Source organism: Zootermopsis nevadensis, unplaced genomic scaffold (genome assembly GCF_977971745.1).
Source record: "Zootermopsis nevadensis isolate Lab colony 2312 unplaced genomic scaffold, Znev_1.0 Znev_ptg000017l, whole genome shotgun sequence".
Lineage (NCBI taxonomy): Eukaryota > Metazoa > Arthropoda > Insecta > Blattodea > Termopsidae > Zootermopsis > Zootermopsis nevadensis.
The window spans coordinates 18486129-18500978 of NW_028259149.1; the positions used below are offsets into that span (position 1 = coordinate 18486129).

Sequence of the window (14850 nt, forward strand, 5' to 3'; positions counted from 1 at the left end):
ATTCGCTCTCCTGCATTCATCGGATCAAACAGGCACTGATATTTTCAGCGACAGACTTGGGCACAGTGGGGACTTTGGTATATCATTACATGCTTCCGTGTGAAATTACTGATGGGTAACTACAGTAGGGGTTGTAATAACATCTGATACGGGTGAGAGATGCGAACTGTGGCAGAATTTGTTGCCGCTAGGGCAATGATATAAGAATATTCGTAAAACGCAATAATTGACTTGCATATGCAGAAGAAAACCAATGTGCAATTCAGGAATTTGTTTTTCATATTCATAAAACAATTTTTACGCTTGCGATAATAACGTCATAGGAACAAACTGTGATCTTGGCTTATTGGATTATGGACCTTGCAGTGTTCCGCTTTTAATGGTGGAAGTATGGGATGCTGTTTGTGTTCAAAATTTTCGACGTACATATATCTGTCACGTATAATTTTTGGACAAACATCATTTATAGTTGATGTACCTGAGTATACGTATAAGCGTGCGTGGAACGTGTTTTGAATGCCATAAATGACGTAATGTCTGATGATTGGTAGGTAATATAAATTTCGGTGGTACTCCGGACCAAAATTACACAAGGTACCACCAGAAAAAAAACATGTGTATCATAACGAAGATACGAGAAATGCGTTGTAAGATTAGTGTCTTGTCCTTTTTGCAAACTACTGTCAGTTTATGAGTACCAACCTGTGTCACACTATTCTGTTACCATGCAGATGATTTAATTGAAAGATTTCATTTCTTATGAGTAATACATTGAAATACGAGTATATCCATAAGCATAGTACATTCATTACATGTTAAAACTAAATACTTTATTTATGACATGAATAATGTATCTGATAAATGTTAGTTACAAACATGAAATATATGTTACTAAAATTATATCATGTTCATAAAAACAACTGTGAATGAAGCAGTCATTTTTATTTTTTGGAAAAACTTGCTTTATTCTTTGTAGGATTATATCATTGAGATGTTGACAGATATCATGAACCATCACATGTTAGATGTAATCACTGACCAGCGAGTCATAAGATGGCTGGAAATATTGTATTCATTGGCAACAAGGACCCCAAGGATTGTTCTGGATCGAGTGGAAGAGACATTACCTACTCTGAGACGCAGTATGGTGAGTGTTGTCATGGCTTTTGTCATAGTAGAGAGTAATTTTGAAAGTTTTACTTTTCCCACTGGCTCTAAATGATCATTCCTCTTACAGTAGTTGCATTCTCATGAATACAATTTCAGGTTTTATTTATGGCTTTATACTTGAGGTAATCCATTTCTGGCTGTTTACGGGTGCAAAGTAACCTCTGACACAGTTTGTGTAATAATTGCTTAATAGATATGCATTTTCAAAACTCTCTTATCCTGCATATGAATGTGCATAATCAGAATAGGAACAATAGTAATATTTATTTTAATGAATCTATTTCCCTTTCAAGAGTATCAGATTAAATTCTGAAACAGACAGACAAACACAACCAACATGTACAGTGGTGACAGAAGATAAGTACCATTCCACTGAAGGAATAGAAGAAGAGGTATGTGATATGCATTTGAAACACTTATAACATATCTGATTGTGAAAGTTTGAAACTATTCTTTCATTATGTGTTTGTTTTAGACTGAGAGTCATCAACGAAAGGACACAAATTATACCGTTGAAAGAGAGGAAGAAATGGAGGAGGTATGTAAATTCATGCCGATGTATCTGTTGTAATGCAATTCTGATTCAGAAAGTCAGAAACAATTCTTTTATTATATTTGTTTCAGACTCATAGATTTCAACAAGAAGATACAAGTCATACCATTGAAAGAGCACGAGAGGACACAAATCATGCCATTGAAAGAGCACAAGAGGACACAAATCATGCCATTGAAAGAGCACGAGAGGACACAAATCATGCCATTGAAAGAGCACAAGAGGACACAAATCATACTGTTGAAAGAGCACAAGAGGACACAAATCATGCCATTGAAAGAGCACGAGAGGACACAAATCATGCCATTGAAAGAGCACAAGAGGACACAAATCATGCCATTGAAGGAGCGCAAGAGGACACAAATCATGCCATTGAAAGAGCGCAAGAGGACACAAATCATGCCATTGAAAGAGCGCAAGAGGACACAAATCATGCCATTGAAAGGGCGCAAGAGGACACAAATCATGCCATTGAAAGAGCGCAAGAGGACACAAATCATGCCATTGAAGGAGCGCAAGAGGACACAAATCATGCCATTGAAAGAGCGCAAGAGGACACAAATCATGCCATTGAAAGAGCACGAGAGGACACAAATCATGCCATTGAAGGAGCGCAAGAGGACACAAATCATGCCATTGAAGGAGCGCAAGAGGACACAAATCATGCCATTGAAAGAGCGCAAGAGGACACAAATCATGCCATTGAAAGAGCACCAGAGGACACAAATCATGCCATTGAAAGAGCGCAAGAGGACACAAATCATGCCATTGAAAGAGCACCAGAGGACACAAATCATGCCATTGAAAGAGCACCAGAGGACACAAATCATGCCATTGAAAGAGCACCAGAGGACACAAATCATGCCATTGAAAGAGCACCAGAGGACACAAATCATGCCATTGAAAGAGCACCAGAGGACACAAATCATGCCATTGAAAGAGCACCAGAGGACACAAATCATGCCATTGAAAGAGCGCAAGAGGACACAAATCATGCCATTGAAAGAGCGCAAGAGGACACAAATCATGCCATTGAAAGAGCACGAGAGGACACAAATCATGCCATTGAAAGAGCACGAGAGGACACAAATCATACCATTGAAAGAGAGGAAGAAATGGAGGAGGTATGTGAAATCTTGCCGTTGTATCTGTTCTGACGCTCTTTCGATCATGAAAGGTGGAAACCATTTTTTTAATGTGTATTTGTTTTAGACTGATAGTCTTCAGCAAATGAACACAAATCTTACCAGGAGTGAAGGAGAAGAAATGGAGGAGGTATGTAAAATTCCGCAGATACAACTCTTGGTTCTAAGATCCCAGAGGAGATATTTAGTCACCATATGCAGGGCCCATCACAGATTGAAGGTTAATTATAAAGGGTTTTTTCTCATTGCCGAGAAGAAATATTAATGGTACAGCATTTTTCTTTACATCTGTACTTTTCAACTCTTGGCGGAATGCCTTCCACTTTGACTTGCGTCGAACTAAGGGTCCTTTTAGGCGCCCCTTGATGACTGGGACGGGAAATTCAGAATTTATAGTGTGTTTGTTTCAGACTCATGGTCTTCAGCAGGAGGTTACAGATCATATAACTGATGTGACGAAGGTATGCAAGGTCATGCAATTGAAATTTCCTTAGCACTGTTCTGTTTAAGAGAACAAAACTATTCTTTCATGTGTGTGTGTTTGTTTCAGACTGGCAGTCTTCAAGAAAAGAATACTAAGCGTGGAAATAGAGTGAAAATGGTACGTGAAATCACGCAGTTGAGACACCATTTTTGCCAAAGAAAGTAGCAAATAATTATTTGATTTGTATTCGTTTCAGACACTGAGTTTGAAACAGCAGGATTCAAAACGTAGAACCAAAGTAGAAATGGTATGTAAGGTCACACAATTGAAGTCATCCTAAGACTGATCTGGTCAAGAAGGTAGAGTAAACAGTTATTTCATATGTGTTTGTTTCAGACTCACGATCTGCAACGAGAGGATGCGAATCTTAGAATTAAAGTAAAAGAGGTATGTGAAATTATGCAAGTGAAACTCTCCTGACATTACTTGTATTCCCTGACTGCAGCGATTTTCATGGAAAAGGGATTTCGCGTGATTTGTTGATTTAATGGAGGGAGGACTAAAAAGTACAGAAATTGCTCTCCTGAAACTAACAAATTAAATTTCACATATTTCACAAATGAGTGCTATTTAATGCAAATTGAATTACACATTTTAAAATGAGAAGTAAATGCAGTGAAACAGAAGAGTAACTACAATTTTGAGGTACAACTGCTTTTGGGGACGTGATTGCTGTGTATGTAGTCGGGGTTCCTGCATCGTGGTCAAGAAAGTAGCAAGTAATTCGTTTGTATGTACATATTTGTTTAGGACTCGTTCTTCAAGAAGAGAATTCAAATAAAAGAAATAAAGTGAAAAGGTATGTAAAATCATGTGATTGATGCATTCTTAATATAATTGTGTTCAAGAAAGTAACAAACAGTTTTGTCATTTGTATGTTTTTCTTACAGACTCACAGACTTCTACAACAGAATACAAAGTGTAGAAAAAAAGCAAAAAAGGTATGCAATTTCTTGCAATTGAAAGTTCTCTAACACTTCTTGTCAAAGACAGTGGCGACAAGTTATTTCTTATGTGAGATTTTGGGTTCTTGCGGTCTTGAGAATATTCTTTTGGGTTGTGATACCAAACAGACTTCGAGGTAGATACCAATGTTTTGGAGTAACAAACTACCTTCATCTTCAGGATTGAAGACAGGCAGTATATTTTTCAGAAATCTTGGTATTTGTGTGCACTATGTACACAGTATTATAACCCAAAACAATAACATTGTCAGTTGTTTCACACGTATTTATTTGTTTCAGACTCGGAATCTTCGAGGAGAGAAAACAAAGAATAGAACTAAAACAAAAGAGGTATGTGAAATCGTGCATTTCGAACGTTTCTAATACTGTACTGGCAAAGAAATTACCAGATCAGTTCTTTTGTTTGTATTTGTTGCAGACTCACTGTCATCAAGAAGAGAATACACGCAGCCATTTTGTTAAAGTGGAAATGGTATGTGTAATCATGCAATTGAAAGTATAGCTCACTGCCAGTCATGCAATTGGATAGCTTCTCTTTCATGTGTATTTGTTTCAGACTGATTTTCTTCAGGAAGACAGTACTAATCAGAACATAAAAATAGAAGAGGTACGTGGGATCATGGAATTGAAACTGGTCTAGTCATAAAATTGGGAAACCATTATTTCTTATATGTTTGTTTCAGACTGATTTCATCGAGCAGTATGGAATTCAGAGTTATGGTGGTGATGATGATGAATCGTCTCGTCATGCACCAGAGAGTATGGAAGAAGGTACAGACATTCAAGACACTTCATACAAATGTGTTATATGTAATAAAGCCTATGTTTGTGTGGGTCATCTAAACAGGCATATTAGTACAAAACATCCTGGAAGTAAGTTAGTGCAACAACACGTATGCAAAATATGCAACAAGTCTTTCATCCGTAAGTATCACCTCAAGAGGCATACTGCCGAACTGCATGTAGGATTGAGACCGTATGAGTGCAAACTCTGTAACAAAACTTTTACTAACATCGGTAACCTCAATTTGCACAGTACTATACACACTGGCGAACGACCACATACATGTACTCTATGTAATAAATCGTTCAGGCAAAAGGCGGGTCTCGTGTTGCATAATCGTGTACACGCTGGTGAAAGACCATATACTTGTAAAGTTTGTTTCTTAACATTCTTCGATTCAAGTACGTTAAAAGTGCACCTTCGGACACACAGTGGAGAAAGGCCATTTTCATGCGGCGTATGTGGGCTGTCATTCGTTCGGAAATTCCATCTTAGTAAGCATGTTCTGCGTCATGGTAGAACAAAATAAAGAATCCTGTGGTCCGAACCCTCATGCAGTCTCAGGTGTTATTAGAATTAAAGCATGAATTGACCCACAGAATTGTTTGTTACGTAAATGTCACTGTTGTTCTTTGAGCACCTTTAAGCAAGTGCGTACTATTTCTGGACTGTTCTCCCTGCATACATTGAATTATATTTATATTCATTTGATCTTAAAAATTACACTTGATGCCACCACTGATCAGAGAAACTAATTGCTATTTACTCTTGTCACATTATAGATGAACGAGGTTGCAGCTACTGTGGTGGTTTGGGCCATCGGATCACAGACTGCCCGAAACTGGAGGCAATCCAGAATAAGCAGGCCTCCAACATTGGACGGAGAGACTATCTTGCCAGCAATGCTGCTGATTACTAGTTTCATCTGCTGTGTAGAAATTGAGAGCCTTGCTTGCTTATGTAAAATCCTGTATTGATGATTGTTGGGTGTCTAGTGGGGTATGTTTTACATTTGCAGGTTTGTCATGTTCCTTTGTCCCTGCAGAAAAATTCTAGAGTGGTGCCTCGAACATGTGCCCAGACCTTTCCAGATAACTTACATGATTGTCATCTTATGTCGCCCATTGATTTATAGTCCATGGGTACTGCAGACAGTTTCGCTCACCATGCGATTTGTACCGTGTTACCTGTTTCAAAGAATGGAGAAGCTTGTAATTTTCACCTGCATTGCCAAGTACTTACTTAAATCTATGGTACAGACTGCATCCTGAACAGTCACTAGGTATGATGCTTCATAAGATTTGAGTCATGGTGCCCACCATCATTGCAAAAGTTTATCACTGAGTTCTGTCCTGAGCCAATGGAATCTATTTCACAGCCTGTTTCAAAAAATATCTTCTTCCTACTACTACTTGTTCTCTTTAGCAGTCTCTTTCCATGTTATTTTCCATTCAAAATTTTGTGTGTGTATCTTGTTTCCCACATTTGTGCTACATGTTGAATAAAATAAATATAAGTGTACAAGGGCATTTGTCTGGAAACAAATAAAATGGCAGAATGAGAGGATTCAAACTGTTCTGGATAGCAGTTTATGTCATACAGCTGAATCCATACTCAGATACATTTTCAAGTACTAGTAGAATTACTATCAATTTCCTAGAATTGTGTAACTCGCGTACCAAGTTGTTTGCCGATTACAATACATGGAGACTTTGATCTGTTAGCATGGAATGATATCAAATGAAGAAGTTACTCTTAAGTGGAAGTTTCTGAAATCCATTTAAACAGCCAAGGTAAGGATGTGCTTACTAATACAGGGATGTGGAATAGTATATACATTATGTTCCTTTACATTGTCGCTGAGAAATACCGATTGGTCTGCTGTTTTATTTCCTTTGGGTACAACCTTCATAACTAATAATTATTCTGACAATATGCGTCATAATTATGAGTGGAATTGCATGCAACATGCATTCGATGTTGAAAACGTTCCCTGACTGAGAAGCCTAAGGGATGAATCTATGTTTTGTGAAATATAAATAGTTACTTTGAGTTTTACTTGTGCATACATTAATTTTTCCCCGAAATCCCATTTTAATATGACAAGATTTCAAGATACACGGAACGTGGTATAAGAAATCTACTCTCCATTCCCGTGATCAGAGACATGCTTTATAATTCGCTCTCCTGCATTCATCGGATCAAACAGGCACTGATATTTTCAGCGACAGACTTGGGCACAGTGGGGACTTTGGTATATCATTACATGCTTCCGTGTGAAATTACTGATGGGTAACTACAGTAGGGGTTGTAATAACATCTGATACGGGTGAGAGATGCGAACTGTGGCAGAATTTGTTGCCGCTAGGGCAATGATATAAGAATATTCGTAAAACGCAATAATTGACTTGCATATGCAGAAGAAAACCAATGTGCAATTCAGGAATTTGTTTTTCATATTCATAAAACAATTTTTACGCTTGCGATAATAACGTCATAGGAACAAACTGTGATCTTGGCTTATTGGATTATGGACCTTGCAGTGTTCCGCTTTTAATGGTGGAAGTATGGGATGCTGTTTGTGTTCAAAATTTTCGACGTACATATATCTGTCACGTATAATTTTTGGACAAACATCATTTATAGTTGATGTACCTGAGTATACGTATAAGCGTGCGTGGAACGTGTTTTGAATGCCATAAATGACGTAATGTCTGATGATTGGTAGGTAATATAAATTTCGGTGGTACTCCGGACCAAAATTACACAAGGTACCACCAGAAAAAAAACATGTGTATCATAACGAAGATACGAGAAATGCGTTGTAAGATTAGTGTCTTGTCCTTTTTGCAAACTACTGTCAGTTTATGAGTACCAACCTGTGTCACACTATTCTGTTACCATGCAGATGATTTAATTGAAAGATTTCATTTCTTATGAGTAATACATTGAAATACGAGTATATCCATAAGCATAGTACATTCATTACATGTTAAAACTAAATACTTTATTTATGACATGAATAATGTATCTGATAAATGTTAGTTACAAACATGAAATATATGTTACTAAAATTATATCATGTTCATAAAAACAACTGTGAATGAAGCAGTCATTTTTATTTTTTGGAAAAACTTGCTTTATTCTTTGTAGGATTATATCATTGAGATGTTGACAGATATCATGAACCATCACATGTTAGATGTAATCACTGACCAGCGAGTCATAAGATGGCTGGAAATATTGTATTCATTGGCAACAAGGACCCCAAGGATTGTTCTGGATCGAGTGGAAGAGACATTACCTACTCTGAGACGCAGTATGGTGAGTGTTGTCATGGCTTTTGTCATAGTAGAGAGTAATTTTGAAAGTTTTACTTTTCCCACTGGCTCTAAATGATCATTCCTCTTACAGTAGTTGCATTCTCATGAATACAATTTCAGGTTTTATTTATGGCTTTATACTTGAGGTAATCCATTTCTGGCTGTTTACGGGTGCAAAGTAACCTCTGACACAGTTTGTGTAATAATTGCTTAATAGATATGCATTTTCAAAACTCTCTTATCCTGCATATGAATGTGCATAATCAGAATAGGAACAATAGTAATATTTATTTTAATGAATCTATTTCCCTTTCAAGAGTATCAGATTAAATTCTGAAACAGACAGACAAACACAACCAACATGTACAGTGGTGACAGAAGATAAGTACCATTCCACTGAAGGAATAGAAGAAGAGGTATGTGATATGCATTTGAAACACTTATAACATATCTGATTGTGAAAGTTTGAAACTATTCTTTCATTATGTGTTTGTTTTAGACTGAGAGTCATCAACGAAAGGACACAAATTATACCGTTGAAAGAGAGGAAGAAATGGAGGAGGTATGTAAATTCATGCCGATGTATCTGTTGTAATGCAATTCTGATTCAGAAAGTCAGAAACAATTCTTTTATTATATTTGTTTCAGACTCATAGATTTCAACAAGAAGATACAAGTCATACCATTGAAAGAGCACGAGAGGACACAAATCATGCCATTGAAAGAGCACAAGAGGACACAAATCATGCCATTGAAAGAGCACGAGAGGACACAAATCATGCCATTGAAAGAGCACAAGAGGACACAAATCATACTGTTGAAAGAGCACAAGAGGACACAAATCATGCCATTGAAAGAGCACGAGAGGACACAAATCATGCCATTGAAAGAGCACAAGAGGACACAAATCATGCCATTGAAGGAGCGCAAGAGGACACAAATCATGCCATTGAAAGAGCGCAAGAGGACACAAATCATGCCATTGAAAGAGCGCAAGAGGACACAAATCATGCCATTGAAAGGGCGCAAGAGGACACAAATCATGCCATTGAAAGAGCGCAAGAGGACACAAATCATGCCATTGAAGGAGCGCAAGAGGACACAAATCATGCCATTGAAAGAGCGCAAGAGGACACAAATCATGCCATTGAAAGAGCACGAGAGGACACAAATCATGCCATTGAAGGAGCGCAAGAGGACACAAATCATGCCATTGAAGGAGCGCAAGAGGACACAAATCATGCCATTGAAAGAGCGCAAGAGGACACAAATCATGCCATTGAAAGAGCACCAGAGGACACAAATCATGCCATTGAAAGAGCGCAAGAGGACACAAATCATGCCATTGAAAGAGCACCAGAGGACACAAATCATGCCATTGAAAGAGCACCAGAGGACACAAATCATGCCATTGAAAGAGCACCAGAGGACACAAATCATGCCATTGAAAGAGCACCAGAGGACACAAATCATGCCATTGAAAGAGCACCAGAGGACACAAATCATGCCATTGAAAGAGCACCAGAGGACACAAATCATGCCATTGAAAGAGCGCAAGAGGACACAAATCATGCCATTGAAAGAGCGCAAGAGGACACAAATCATGCCATTGAAAGAGCACGAGAGGACACAAATCATGCCATTGAAAGAGCACGAGAGGACACAAATCATACCATTGAAAGAGAGGAAGAAATGGAGGAGGTATGTGAAATCTTGCCGTTGTATCTGTTCTGACGCTCTTTCGATCATGAAAGGTGGAAACCATTTTTTTAATGTGTATTTGTTTTAGACTGATAGTCTTCAGCAAATGAACACAAATCTTACCAGGAGTGAAGGAGAAGAAATGGAGGAGGTATGTAAAATTCCGCAGATACAACTCTTGGTTCTAAGATCCCAGAGGAGATATTTAGTCACCATATGCAGGGCCCATCACAGATTGAAGGTTAATTATAAAGGGTTTTTTCTCATTGCCGAGAAGAAATATTAATGGTACAGCATTTTTCTTTACATCTGTACTTTTCAACTCTTGGCGGAATGCCTTCCACTTTGACTTGCGTCGAACTAAGGGTCCTTTTAGGCGCCCCTTGATGACTGGGACGGGAAATTCAGAATTTATAGTGTGTTTGTTTCAGACTCATGGTCTTCAGCAGGAGGTTACAGATCATATAACTGATGTGACGAAGGTATGCAAGGTCATGCAATTGAAATTTCCTTAGCACTGTTCTGTTTAAGAGAACAAAACTATTCTTTCATGTGTGTGTGTTTGTTTCAGACTGGCAGTCTTCAAGAAAAGAATACTAAGCGTGGAAATAGAGTGAAAATGGTACGTGAAATCACGCAGTTGAGACACCATTTTTGCCAAAGAAAGTAGCAAATAATTATTTGATTTGTATTCGTTTCAGACACTGAGTTTGAAACAGCAGGATTCAAAACGTAGAACCAAAGTAGAAATGGTATGTAAGGTCACACAATTGAAGTCATCCTAAGACTGATCTGGTCAAGAAGGTAGAGTAAACAGTTATTTCATATGTGTTTGTTTCAGACTCACGATCTGCAACGAGAGGATGCGAATCTTAGAATTAAAGTAAAAGAGGTATGTGAAATTATGCAAGTGAAACTCTCCTGACATTACTTGTATTCCCTGACTGCAGCGATTTTCATGGAAAAGGGATTTCGCGTGATTTGTTGATTTAATGGAGGGAGGACTAAAAAGTACAGAAATTGCTCTCCTGAAACTAACAAATTAAATTTCACATATTTCACAAATGAGTGCTATTTAATGCAAATTGAATTACACATTTTAAAATGAGAAGTAAATGCAGTGAAACAGAAGAGTAACTACAATTTTGAGGTACAACTGCTTTTGGGGACGTGATTGCTGTGTATGTAGTCGGGGTTCCTGCATCGTGGTCAAGAAAGTAGCAAGTAATTCGTTTGTATGTACATATTTGTTTAGGACTCGTTCTTCAAGAAGAGAATTCAAATAAAAGAAATAAAGTGAAAAGGTATGTAAAATCATGTGATTGATGCATTCTTAATATAATTGTGTTCAAGAAAGTAACAAACAGTTTTGTCATTTGTATGTTTTTCTTACAGACTCACAGACTTCTACAACAGAATACAAAGTGTAGAAAAAAAGCAAAAAAGGTATGCAATTTCTTGCAATTGAAAGTTCTCTAACACTTCTTGTCAAAGACAGTGGCGACAAGTTATTTCTTATGTGAGATTTTGGGTTCTTGCGGTCTTGAGAATATTCTTTTGGGTTGTGATACCAAACAGACTTCGAGGTAGATACCAATGTTTTGGAGTAACAAACTACCTTCATCTTCAGGATTGAAGACAGGCAGTATATTTTTCAGAAATCTTGGTATTTGTGTGCACTATGTACACAGTATTATAACCCAAAACAATAACATTGTCAGTTGTTTCACACGTATTTATTTGTTTCAGACTCGGAATCTTCGAGGAGAGAAAACAAAGAATAGAACTAAAACAAAAGAGGTATGTGAAATCGTGCATTTCGAACGTTTCTAATACTGTACTGGCAAAGAAATTACCAGATCAGTTCTTTTGTTTGTATTTGTTGCAGACTCACTGTCATCAAGAAGAGAATACACGCAGCCATTTTGTTAAAGTGGAAATGGTATGTGTAATCATGCAATTGAAAGTATAGCTCACTGCCAGTCATGCAATTGGATAGCTTCTCTTTCATGTGTATTTGTTTCAGACTGATTTTCTTCAGGAAGACAGTACTAATCAGAACATAAAAATAGAAGAGGTACGTGGGATCATGGAATTGAAACTGGTCTAGTCATAAAATTGGGAAACCATTATTTCTTATATGTTTGTTTCAGACTGATTTCATCGAGCAGTATGGAATTCAGAGTTATGGTGGTGATGATGATGAATCGTCTCGTCATGCACCAGAGAGTATGGAAGAAGGTACAGACATTCAAGACACTTCATACAAATGTGTTATATGTAATAAAGCCTATGTTTGTGTGGGTCATCTAAACAGGCATATTAGTACAAAACATCCTGGAAGTAAGTTAGTGCAACAACACGTATGCAAAATATGCAACAAGTCTTTCATCCGTAAGTATCACCTCAAGAGGCATACTGCCGAACTGCATGTAGGATTGAGACCGTATGAGTGCAAACTCTGTAACAAAACTTTTACTAACATCGGTAACCTCAATTTGCACAGTACTATACACACTGGCGAACGACCACATACATGTACTCTATGTAATAAATCGTTCAGGCAAAAGGCGGGTCTCGTGTTGCATAATCGTGTACACGCTGGTGAAAGACCATATACTTGTAAAGTTTGTTTCTTAACATTCTTCGATTCAAGTACGTTAAAAGTGCACCTTCGGACACACAGTGGAGAAAGGCCATTTTCATGCGGCGTATGTGGGCTGTCATTCGTTCGGAAATTCCATCTTAGTAAGCATGTTCTGCGTCATGGTAGAACAAAATAAAGAATCCTCGTTCTCATCTCTTCAGGACAAGTAAGCCTTTGTGGGCATGTTACATGTACCGATGTTAAACCTGACTTATTTTCTCATTTTAATTCTGGAAACTGATATGACATGTTTTGCGGTCAGTCCATTATTTTGGCTAGTATTTGTGATGTCTTGCCTGATATGAATTGGTGTAAGATTCACAGAAATCGTCAGTAATTGCATCTTTTATTTTGTTCTGTTTCATTCATCTAGAATGTGTACATTTTTGCTTCCTTGTGAATTAACTTCATCCTGTTATACTGTTTTTTTGGCAAAAGTGTAACAGTTTAAATTTATTGGGTGTTTTCAGCAGTGCAATACAGGGATCAGATCTATGATTACGGCACTTACGTAGTCTGAAACAACACGGACACTAGGTTGAATTGGGGTGAAGTATGAAATGTTAATGTGTACCAGGATACTCGGAGAGGTTCTTTGGTTGTACGAGACTTTCCTATGACATGGAGCAGAATAGCTTCAGTGTGATGGAAACTCTTTTATGATATAAAATGTGGGTATAATCCTGTTTTATGTCAGTTTATTTAAGGACATAATTAATGTAATTGGGTTCAGACCATAGGTTCTCGACGCGAGTTACACGCAGTCCTCCGATGTGTTAAGTGTGGCCTGCATACATTTTTTTTATAAAATGCCTAATGTATCAGTATTATGAAGAATATTTCTCTGTTATCAGAAACCCGTGTTTTGTTAATGTCATCAGTATTTTGAAGTGTCTGTTGCTGTCAGCTTAATGAAGAAATCGCTGATTGGCGCTTTAAGGGGTGCACGTGGATTGCAAGTAGGGAAACTGAATCTCAAGCAGAGGGAGGTGTCAGTTATTGAATGACTGATTTTGACAAAGAAAATTATTTAGCAGTATGTTAACCTATTGGAAATAGTAGGTTGGTAGCATTTTTTATTAACTGCTATGAATTTTTATAAACTGTTTTCATCTGTATGAAACTTTGAGGCTCACGAGATGATAGGCAAGTTTGAATCTGGCCTTCAGTTTGGAAAAGTGTGGTAACCTGTCTTAGATAATGTGATGTGACATGTAACCTGTAACCTGAAATGGAGGGGGGGGTATGATAGCAGGGAAGTGTGAGAAAGGCCAAGGAAGGGATGAAAAAAAAGGAGGGAAGGAGATAAAGGAGGGTGAGGGACTAAGATGTGAAAGAAGTCATTAGCCATTGAGTTTCAATGGGCTTTTGTATGAGTATTCAGAGATAGGCATTGGTTTGTGTATTGCATACTGTCAGGAAAAATGTCTTTCTTAAATTTGTGTGTGCAAAGTTGTATTCATGGTTTACTAGTAATTCTGTAGTTGCTTTTTAGTTAAATTATCATTTGGCTCCTCTGATCAACTCTTCAGAGGACACTTACTCTTAATTATGTGAGCATTGATCATGTATGTTTTTTGAGGATGGAGTATTAATGCACGTTACTGTGTGTTATGATTATTAAAGTTTTGTATTCTTTATAATTATAATGAGATATTTTGTAAGTTTATAAAACTGTATAAATCTGGCATTAATTTATAAACATACATCACAATCATTAAAATCATGTATGTATGTAATTTTATAAGTTGTTAAGTACGCTGGTAAAATTACTTAATTCCATTTTCCTGACATCTGTGTGTCTTTCTTTAAATGCCGTTGGTAGCACAAATTATATAGTGGTGAATGATGTGATGGTTAATGAACAGTGAATTCGAAATAATGAAGGAAGCAATTTTAGCCTATGTGAGGTACTGCCCCAGCATCTATTTGGAAGGACTAAGGAAAACCACAGAAAACTTGTGTCAGGATGTACTGTAATTTTTTTGTATGAAACTTGGGCTGTTGACAAAACATAGTTACTTTTTCTAAGATCGAAGTTAACCCCCCCCCCCCCCATTTTCTTCCGCCTGCTGAGC

The 14850-nt window shown here is 37.5% G+C and overlaps 2 protein-coding genes across 10 annotated transcripts; both read left to right on the forward strand.

The window, feature by feature from the left end:
* Nucleotides 1-22: 22 nt before the first annotated feature.
* LOC147873690 (uncharacterized) lies at nt 23-5632 on the forward strand. Of its 5 annotated transcripts, none has more exons than XM_087350906.1 (15): nt 23-152; nt 977-1147; nt 1464-1562; nt 1646-1708; nt 1795-2847; nt 2936-2998; nt 3279-3329; nt 3419-3469; nt 3549-3599; nt 3689-3739; nt 4243-4293; nt 4597-4647; nt 4736-4789; nt 4874-4924; nt 5001-5632. In XM_087350906.1, exons 2-15 carry the CDS (start codon nt 992-994, stop codon nt 5628-5630), a joined length of 2475 nt encoding a protein of 824 aa, XP_087207032.1. In that variant the 5' UTR covers nt 23-152; nt 977-991; the 3' UTR covers nt 5631-5632. The 5 variants fall into 5 exon arrangements, with proteins under 5 accessions (XP_087207032.1, XP_087207034.1, XP_087207035.1 ...); XM_087350908.1 differs by having other exon boundaries at nt 30-115; XM_087350905.1 differs by lacking the exon at nt 23-152 and adding an exon at nt 163-422.
* Nucleotides 5633-7301: 1669 nt separating this feature from the next.
* On the forward strand, nt 7302-14511 carry LOC110830446 (uncharacterized). 5 transcript variants are annotated; one of them, XM_087350971.1, is made up of 15 exons: nt 7302-7430; nt 8255-8425; nt 8742-8840; nt 8924-8986; nt 9073-10125; nt 10214-10276; nt 10557-10607; nt 10697-10747; nt 10827-10877; nt 10967-11017; nt 11521-11571; nt 11875-11925; nt 12014-12067; nt 12152-12202; nt 12279-14511. In XM_087350971.1, exons 2-15 carry the CDS (start codon nt 8270-8272, stop codon nt 12906-12908), a joined length of 2475 nt encoding a protein of 824 aa, XP_087207097.1. In that variant the 5' UTR covers nt 7302-7430; nt 8255-8269; the 3' UTR covers nt 12909-14511. The 5 variants fall into 5 exon arrangements, with proteins under 5 accessions (XP_087207097.1, XP_087207099.1, XP_087207096.1 ...); XM_087350973.1 differs by having other exon boundaries at nt 7310-7393; XM_087350970.1 differs by lacking the exon at nt 7302-7430 and adding an exon at nt 7441-7700.
* Nucleotides 14512-14850: the final 339 nt, after the last annotated feature.